This window comes from Myotis brandtii, unplaced genomic scaffold, assembly GCF_000412655.1.
Source record: "Myotis brandtii unplaced genomic scaffold, ASM41265v1 scaffold604, whole genome shotgun sequence".
NCBI lineage: Eukaryota > Metazoa > Chordata > Mammalia > Chiroptera > Vespertilionidae > Myotis > Myotis brandtii.
In genome coordinates, this window is record NW_005370286.1 from 3,964,140 (window position 1) to 3,973,978 (window position 9,839).

A 9,839-nucleotide genomic window follows, 5' to 3' on the forward strand; every position below is an offset into this window, starting at 1 on the left:
ACACACAAATCATGCCAGCCACTCCCTACTTTATAAACCCTAAACTATTTCTCAAAATCAGGCACATGTTCCCACTAGTTCATCCTTACCTCCTGCCTCCAATCATATCTATGGGGCATGTAGATACTTGTTCATGCATTTCTACTCATATAAATAAAGTATTATGCATACAAAGTCCCCTCCTTGCCCATAAGGAATAAGACCACTGTGGGATTTGCTTTCACAAGCCCAACATGTTGTTTCAAATATTATCAGGGTACGAACAACTTTCTCCTACAAGGGGAGGGGGGAGTTGACTTTTGGAAACAGCCAAGGGTCATTAAATCTGGTGACTGATGTGTGTTAAAGTCAGCTGAGATGAACAGCAAAGATATTTCCTGAAGAGACGTTCCCACAATTTGGGGGACTGATAAGGCTGCACTTTCATGTCCAGCATTTACTGGCTATAAACAGGGTCATATTTGTCAAAAATCAGCATGGTTCACACTCAAGTATGTGCAAATACAATGATCCTGCTCTGTGCACTATGGAGTCAGCTGACCTTTCTCTCCCCTGGTAAAAATAACAGGAGCGGGTCCACGTGCCAGGCAGGAGAGACACAGTGGTGACAGGGCAGACATGGGCACAGTGGGGAGCTGGTGGTAGGGGTGACCGGCTCTACCAGTATTTGAATTTTCATAAGCACGTTCATGAGCTACTTGTATAATCAAAAGGCAATAAGATGTTTGAAAGTCAGGCTGAATGCAGAAAGCTCAGATAACCTGAATGTCCTCATCCTCAAGGCCAGATTTCCTCCACCTGCTCTGGTAACAACCACCAGTATGTATTGCTCACTGTTATGCCAGCTACTACTCTGAGCACGTTGCTTGTATTGAACTCATTTACTCCTCACAATCTCCCCATGAGATGGGTAGTCATCGTCACACAGCTAAGGAGGGGCAAAGCAGAGTGCAAGGTCAGGGTTAACTTTTCCAAATCTGCAGGCGGGTCACCCATAAAGAGGTTTGCATTCTGAATAGTGTCACAGACCTGGCTCCAAGCTGGTGCTTAAAGCAATTCTGATCAACTGTATGGCTTGCTCCCCAACCCCATCACTACAGGGGAGGGAGGTGCCCCCACCTGCATGGACTCTGTGCTGGCAAGACAGCATTGGAGCCAAAGTTCCTTCCTCAGCCCCCATGCTCTCGTGTCTCAGCCCCCATGCTACAGGGGCTGAAGGGCTAGGGCTTCCAAAAGCCTCATGCTAAATGGATGGGGGATCCTAGATTGGATCCTGGAACGGAAAAGGGACATTAGTGGAAAAACCAGTGAAATCTGAATAAAGTCTGGAGTTTAGTTCATAGCAATGTGCCATTTTGGTTTCTTAATTTTGACAAACATACCATGGTATTCTGTCCTGTAACATTGGGGGAAACCGGGTGGAGGGGTATTTGGGAACTCTGTACCATGTCTGCAAATTTATAGACAAGGATCAGATCCCTCTCCTGGCCTCAGCCCTGCCCATCAACGATGGCACAGCTGGCAACTCACAGCTGCCTGCCATCCTGCCTCTGTGGCCCCCCTCGAGGGCTGCCTGGCCAAGGGCACCTGTTTGCCCAACACTGGAACTCTAAGCAGACACAAGAGCCTGTGCCTTAACTGTTATTCCAAACTGCCTCTCACCTCCTAGGGGCCAAATCCTTTCTTTCCCTATGAATCCTAAGGAGGATCTTAGCATAGAGCCAGCTGCCTCAGAAATCAAAATGAGATTACGTACCATTATAAGCTGGATCCACAGCTTATAAGCTTGGCTCGTATGGGAAACCCAAAGCAAACGAACACATTTTCTATATCAATAACACTATTGACTTAATTCCATAGCCAACCATAATTTGGACACTCGAAGTTATATAAACGTCAGTAACCAGATGTCATAGATTCTCTTTACTTACCGTTTCAATTGTCTTGCTTATTTGCTTCTGAATTTCCATAAGCATCTCCACACCCTGTAAGCAGAATAAACATGATCTTCCACAACGGCAGTCTAGAAGTTTTAAATATAAAAATGTTCACCACACACGGCTGTTCCTAACTCAGAATGTTTGTAGGGTCCCTGACAAGGTCTATGACATCACAAGATTAAATGCTAATCGTTAGCCCTCAGGTTCCCGTCCATCAAACATGAATGAGAGGCTCTTCCTCCTCAGTATCCTCTCTTCGTTGTCCAGAGCTGGCTGGTTCAGATGGTTGGATCAAGTTCACTTCGTTCTATTTCACGGTCTCTTGACGGGACCTTCTTGCACTACACGTCACAGGTCACAAAGGGATTCTGCATGATAGTGTTTGAGTTCCTGTAAACCCAGGGTCATTTAAAAAGTGGGAAAGCCTATTCTGATGACAGTGGGATCTGCATATGAAGGCAGATAAAGAACGGTGGGCCAGTGCTCTGGTACCCACACCGCACACCCAGTCTTCACTACAGGAAAGATCCCGGCACCAGGATCTGAACTTGATCTGACAGACGGTGAGCCAGAGATAAAGCCTAGTTTTCTCCAACTGACAAATTGGGAGGCAATGGTTATTCTCTTTAAAAAAGAATTCTTTACCACAAACCGTCTTGGGGTTTAAAAAAAAATGATTTTTTCACTGTATCACTGTATTAGCAGAGGGGATGGAGCTTCCTGTACTTTCTCCCTAAACATCCCCTATAGAACATGAACACTGAGTTCTCCCCAATGCCTACTTAGTAGAATACTTCATGAGTATTTAAACCTAGCTGGTTTGGCTCAGTGGATAGAGCGTCAGCCCAAGGACCGAAGGGTCCTGGGTTCGATTCCGGTCAAGGGCACATAACTCAATCCTTGGGTATTAACCAAAATAAAAATTTAAAAAAAGGATATTGACTCAGCCAAGACATGAAGAACAATATAGACACTAGCACACCGCTAAGTAGTAAAAATGCAACTTAGGGTTCCTTCATTCCATATTCCATAAACATGCACTAACCCTCTCTTATGTGCCTGGCAATCTGCCATCTCTCATCTTTGGGCCCTGGAGTTTCTAACTCAGCAGAATGGGCTGCTAGGAAAGTGCCAGCTCCCTCTTGTTGCTGCTGGAGTGTACAGACCAGATAGCTCAGCTCTCCCAGGAGAAGGCCTGCATGGTTACATGCAAGTGGCTCCCCTGTGAGCCACTAGCATGAGTCAGCGCTGTAATGAACCAGAGATCCCAGGTGGTCAAACTGTGTTCCTGTTTCTTGGAGGTTTTGCTTTCTTCCCCTTTCCCTAATGTGTTAAAATGTTTTTTCTCATTTTACATTTAATTCCCTCTCCTTTGGAGTCATAAGTCTGGGGACCTACACTTAAAAACACATTGATGATAGAGTATATCTTTTTTTAGAAAAAGTAGCCTGAGATAATGTAAGGTACTTGTTTAGCCATTAATCCAGGATGGGGTATACAGATCACTTCTTTCATTAAATTCAGCTTCCCAGGCGATGACTTCCCACAGCTGACCAGAGATACCATTAGCAAAGGAATAGTTAGCTTTGCTGGCTGTTCCTGAAATGGGAGAAAAGCAAGAGGAAATGAGAAACATGGTCCCTTCATACTGAGATGCCCGGGCTCCTGGTGATGGAATGTGATGGAGACTAACCTGATGGTGCTTCAGGGATGCGATATGGAAGTACAGAGGGTTACTGTCCAGCACGGCAATGGTTTTGGCGACAGCTAGTGACACAGCCCCTATGGCCATGCTGCCACAGAGCACAGGTTCAACAGGCTCTGGAGGTGGGAGAGGTTTCTCTGTGATAGTACTCTTCCGACCTGGAGGGAAAAACATTGATAACAGATTCCTTTTTAGGAAGTTTGACTCTAAGAAAACTATTAAACTATTTTTTGAAGGCTTTACTTTACAGATACAAAAGCTCAGCATAAAGAAAGGTTGAAAACTGAGGCTGGAAATAACATATTCTCCACCTCAACCCCCAACAAGTTATCTGTTTGACTTCATTTACCACTCCCCAATGCTCAGTCCTTAGGCATGGATTTTGCCTCTCTAAGAAATTTGTAGAACATCCAATATGGGCAGATATTGTTATCCCACATTCCCATATAACAAAACTAGGGCTTAGAGATGTCAAAAGATTTGCCCAATATTTGTCAGAAAGTTCAAAAAGAGAGGACTCCAAATCCTTTGTTTTTCTCTATACTACCACAGCTCTTGTATACCCAGCTTGATGTTGAACATCTCTTCATGCATATATCTATACTAGAGGCCCGGCGCACAAAAATCTGTGCACTTGCGGGGGGCCCCTCAGTCCAGCCTGTGCCCTCTCGCAGTTGGGCAACCCTCAGGGGATGTCCACCTGCTGGCTTAGGCCCGCTCCCTGGGGGATTGGGCCTAAGCTGGCAGTCAGACATCCCTCTGTCAGCCTGGGAGCCCTCGGGGGATGTCCACTTGCCAGCGGGGAGCAGGCCTAAGCTGCAGTCGGACATCCTTAGTGCTGCTGAGGAGACGGGAGAGGCTCCCGCCACCACCGCTGTGCTGGCAACCGTCAGCCTGGCTTGTGGCTGAGCAGAGCTCCCCCTGTGGGAGCGCACTGACCATCAGGGATCAGCTCCTGCATTGAGCGTCTGCCCCCTGGTGGCCAATGTGTGTCATAGTGACCAGTCATTCCCAGTTGTTCTGCTTTTAGGGTCAATTTGCATATTACCCTTTTATTATATAGGATATCTTTCTCACCAGCCCCCAGCCAATGCCTTTTTCTTTTAGAAATGCCTTCAGATCCAATCATCCAACCAGAATCCTTCATCTTTCACTCTCATAAGTTCTCGGCCACCCAGGCTGAGCAGGTACCACTGAGTCCATCATTAGTCTCTTGTGTCCTCCTGTCCTTCTTTTCCCCAGAGCTACTTGGGTCAAGCAGGTAAGATAAGTGGAGTAAGATGTAAGCACCTAGCGCACAGTAAATGTTTAACAAGTTACTGTCCCCTCTGACTTCTTCCCTTCTCTTGTGTTCCAAGTTCTATCAGTCAAAAGCAACCACCAAATGAATATCCATTGATGGTCTCTACATGTAATTTCAGTAGTGGCTGTCCTCGCCCTCCCAAGAGATTGGTCTAACATATTTTTTTTGTCCAAGGCAATTCTCCCCCCCCCCCCCCCCCCCCCCCCCTCAGCATCTGAATCTGTGAAATAAGAGACTTTGTCTCCACGGTCTCTTTGGTCCCTTTCTGGTTCTGGTGCTTTTTAACTCAATGGAACCCACATTAAGTGGGTATTTAGTTTGCACTTGGCATCATGCTAGGCACTGGCAGTGCTAAAGTGAACAAAGCATGGTTCATGCCCTCAAGGAGCGTGTTCTAGCTGGACAGATATACAGAATACTGTTACAATACAAGCAGCAGCTCCAGAATTCACTTACTGGAGGGACTGTTGGAAGGCATGGAACAAAGGGCCATGATGACTTCGATTATTTGTTTTACAATAGCAAAGTGTCCCAAATACATTGTTTATTAACATGTTACATAGGACTGAGAAAATGTTGGTTATCTTTAAAATATGGAGTGGCTTCCTGATGAACTAATGGAAATGTTGAGGGGCAGTTAAAGGTCCCCCATGCCACCTTCCCCTTCCCTGTCTCCGGCATTGCCACACCATTCAGTGCACTTTGTGTATTTCGTAAATGCTCACCTCTGGGTAAGAACCATGTTCATCTTACAAAAATAAGTTAATAAATGAACGGAGGGTGAGATGGGGTAAAACCCTGACAGCCCAACATAGAAGCTTCAAGCAAGGAAGTGGCATGGAGGATGGATGGTACCTGCTGGTAGCCCAACCTAGGGCTATAGCTAAGAGACTCTACCTCAACAGGGCAGTCTGAGCTTCAGTCTTTTTTCCTCACATGTTTGTTACTAAAGGTTCTGCAAGATGATAAGCCGCTGACCTTGCTTCTGTCCTTTTTTTTTGGCCGGAGGTGGAGGAGGAGGAGTTGTTGGTGGTGGTGGCATCAGAGAGGAAGATATGTGTACAGCTGAGTTTTCCAGGCTCTTTTCCAATTCTTCTCCCTCCTTATCTTCTTGCACTTTATTTTCAAAGAATGTCCTTAATGGAAAATATGGCGGTAGAGGGGCATATTTAGGGATATCCCTTGTAGTTTTGGTCATGTTTTAGTGCTGACCCCAATATGTTTTAATAATTAACTCTGCTTTTTAGCTACTTAAGAACAATCAGCTTCAATTTCCAAGGCCAAAATATAATGGCGCTATTATGAAACAGTATTCAAGAACTGAAATTAATTTTGGCCTGGAAATAAATGTTTAAAGATTTCAGCCTTGTTTTTAAATTATTTGAGATTTGATTCTATTTGTAAAGTAAATTTGAAGATGTAATTTGATTAAGGGCTATTGAATTTTCTTTTTCAATAAATGACCGTCAGAAGAAAAAAATGAGTCAAGAATAGAAAATGAAGTATATAGCACTATGTGCAGGACTTCTTTTTTTGGAGGGTGGGGCTTAAAAAACTTTGAGGAAATCTCACTTAGACACATCTATATAAAATTTCAGTCACACAGAAGAAAAGAGGCTAAAAGTTCCCGTAGACAAAAAAAGCATCAATAAGTCAACAAAGACAGGGGAATCTGATTTGCATTAGACTAATTAATAATCCAGACGCCGGTGGGGCAGTGATGTTAAAGTGCTGAGAGAAATTGATTTTAAACAAGAATTCTATACTCAGCTAAACTGTCAACCATGAGAGCAAAGTGCTGACATTTTCACACATGTAAGAACTCAAAAACTTTACATCCTTTTCTCATTCTTACTTTTAAAAGATATAATCCAGAGCAGCAAGAGAAAGAGTCTCAATTACCTACAAGGGAATACCCATACGACTGTTAGCTGATTTCTCAACAGAAACTTTGCAGGCCAGAAGGGAATGGCAAGAAATATTCAAAGTGCTGAATACCAAGAACCTACAACCAAGAATACTTTATCCAGCAAAGCTATCATTCAGAATTGAAGGTCAGATAAAGAGCTTCACAGATAAGGAAAAGCTAAAGGAGTTCATCACCACCAAACCAGTATTATATGAAATGCTGAAAGGTATCCTTTAAGAAGAGGAAGAAGAAGAAAAAGGTAAAGATACAAATTATGAACAACAAACATGCATCTATCAACAAGTGAATCTAAGAATCAAGTGAATAAATAACCTGATGTACAGAATGAACTGGCGATTATAATTATGTGCAATTTAGCAGGGGATGAAGCTTAGAGAAACAGAATCCAGTTGACCTTCGTATGGCCAAGAGATGGTGGCATTGGACCTGCACAAAAGGAAAAGTAATGCTAGCCTCCACTTCACTGGGCACTGGACAATACTCACAAAGCCCCACTAAACAGTCCCTTGGTTTTCACATTTCGGAGTCAACCGATGGGCAAGGTATGGAAGACCTGCTTGTGTCTGGAGGACAGAAAATAAGCATCACTCATTCATTGTGATTATATGGAAGGCTATGGGATGCTCAATGAGGGTATATGAGGAGGTGGGGAGAGGGAGGGAGGGGACATCAACTCCAATCTTTATTCTGTTCCTGAGAATCTTTTTACTGAATCCGAAGGAAGTTCTATGCACGAAAAGAGGTTGGAAGTCCTTATGTAGCCTTACACAGCAAAATTTTAATAGTGGTTTTCAGAAGAACAGCAACATTTTATGCTAAAGTTTGCTGCTTTAGCATAGGCTTCTTAACTGACTAACTGCTGTATCCTATGGATATGAGAGACCTGTTTTATTGACAGGTGAATGGAAAGGAAACATATATATTTATACCACACACTGACATTTCTTTCTTTCTTTTTTTAATCCTCACCCGAGGATATTTTTCCATTGATTTTTAGGGAGAGTGGAAGAGAGAGGGAAAGACAGAGAGAAACATCGATGTGAGAGAAACACATCAATTGGATGTCTCCTGCAGGAGCCGACCCAGGGCTCGGCCGGGGAGGAGCCTGCAACCAAGTTACTAGTACCTGCCTTTGACCTTGACTGGAATCAAACCCTAGACCTTTTGGCCCACAGACTAATGCTCTATCAACTGAGCCAAACCGGCTAGTTCCATGAATTTTAAGAGCAGAGAGGTTTGGGGAAAATCTTTAAACAATGAGTAGATAATTTTATTTTTTTAATCCTCACCCAAGGATATGTTTTTGTGGGTTTTTTTTAACTGATTTTTTTTTTTACTTTAAAAAATGTTTTTATTGATATTAGAGAGAGAGAGGAAGGAGAGGGATAGAGAGACAGAAACATCAATGAGAGAGAGAAACATCAATTGGCTGCCTCCTGTGTGCCCACTACTGGGGATCAAGCTGGCAACACAGGCATGTGGCTTGACAGGGAATTGATCTGGTGACCTCTTGTTCATGGGTCGATGCTCAGTGAACCCATGAACAATAGGATATTTTTCCATTGAATTTTAAAGAGAAAGTGGAAGAGAGAGGGAAAGACAAAGAGAAATATCGATGTGAGAGAAACACATTGATTGGTTGCCTCCTGCACATGCCCCGACCGGGGCTCAGGCTGGGAAGGAACCTGCAACCGAGGTATGTGCCTTTGACGGGGATCGAACCCAGGACGCTTCGGTCTGCAGGCCGATGCTCTATCCACTGAGCCAAACCGGCTAGGACTGCACACTTACATTTCAAAGTGGAAGACTTGCCTGAGCACCTGGTCCACCTCAGCCTGGTTGGAGGGCTCTAGGCCCTGAAGCTCCTGGGTGATGTTTTCGTTGACCCACTGCACAGCAATGCTGACGGCATCCAACCTCTCTGCTTCCATCACTTCAGCTAGCTCGGGCACAGCGTTCTCGTAGACTTCGAAGTGAGTCGCCATCATCACAGAACAAATGTACTGAAAAGAATACAACGTGTTCTACAATTTCTCTACCTCTTGCAGAAAATGGGAGATGTATCTGGCTTTTGATGTGCATATTTTATCCCTACTTTCAAAGGGAAAATGAGGATATATAATTTTCCTTGAGGTATTTTTACAGCTACTGAAAGGTCAGGATACCACACCTAACTTATCTTTAAAAGGTCATTCACAGTTACTCTAGTTTCTAACAAACTCACTCTATATCTACTATGGAACACAACTTCATGGGGACATTTAAAATTATTGCCTTGTTAAAATCCCCTTAGGCCCTGGCTAGTGTTGCTCCGTGGTTAGAATGTGGAACCACGCATGGAAGGGTCGCAGGTTTGATTCCTGGTCCAGGGCACATACCTGGTTGCAGGTTCGATCCCCAGCCCCAGTTGGGCCAGCCAATCGATGTGTCTTTTTTTCTCTCTCTCTCTTCCCCCCTCCCTCCTTCCCTTCCACTCTCTCTAAAAATCAATGGAAAAAAATATCCTTGGTTGAGAATTAGCAGCAGCAACAACAACAAAATCCCCTTAGAAAAACCTTATATTTAAGTTCATTTTTATCACTAGCTCTCCAATAAATAGCGAAAAGTATACAAACAGATTTAATCATAATTATTTTCCTTCCAGAAACTGTAGCAAAATTGCTTCTAACAATGCATAGGAATTACTAAAATGTAGCAATTAAAATGAATTATTAAAATTATGAAAATGCAGCCTGACCGGTTTGGCTCAGTGGATAGAGCGTCGGCCTGCGGACTGGGGGGTCCCAGGTTCGATTCCGGTCAAGGGCATGTACCTTGGTTGCGGGCACATCCCCAGTGGGGGGTGTGCAGGAGGCAGCTGATTGATATTTCTCTCTCATGGATGTTTCTAACTCTCTATCCCTCTCCCTTCCTCTCTGTAAAAAATCAATAAAATATATTTAAAAAATAAATAAAATAAAA

At 43.8% G+C, this 9,839-nt stretch overlaps 1 protein-coding gene across 2 annotated transcripts in view; it reads right to left on the reverse strand.

Annotated features, from left to right (window-relative positions):
- The window catches only part of ENO4 (enolase family member 4), a 29,653-nt gene that overhangs the window by 12,066 nt on the left and 7,748 nt on the right, over positions 1 to 9,839 (reverse strand). Inside the window, exons 1-5 of one of the 2 annotated variants that reach the window (XM_014550573.1) lie at positions 8,691 to 9,028; positions 5,927 to 6,084; positions 3,634 to 3,803; positions 3,408 to 3,539; positions 1,932 to 1,985 (exon numbers count right to left, since the gene is read on the reverse strand). In XM_014550573.1, the coding sequence (XP_014406059.1) occupies positions 1,932 to 1,985; positions 3,408 to 3,539; positions 3,634 to 3,803; positions 5,927 to 6,084; positions 8,691 to 8,866 (690 nt within the window). In that variant the 5' untranslated portion in view covers positions 8,867 to 9,028. Of the gene's footprint in view, positions 1 to 1,931; positions 1,986 to 3,407; positions 3,540 to 3,633; positions 3,804 to 5,926; positions 6,085 to 8,690; positions 9,029 to 9,839 lie in introns of those variants that run through there. The other variant, XM_005879685.2, reaches the window with a different exon arrangement.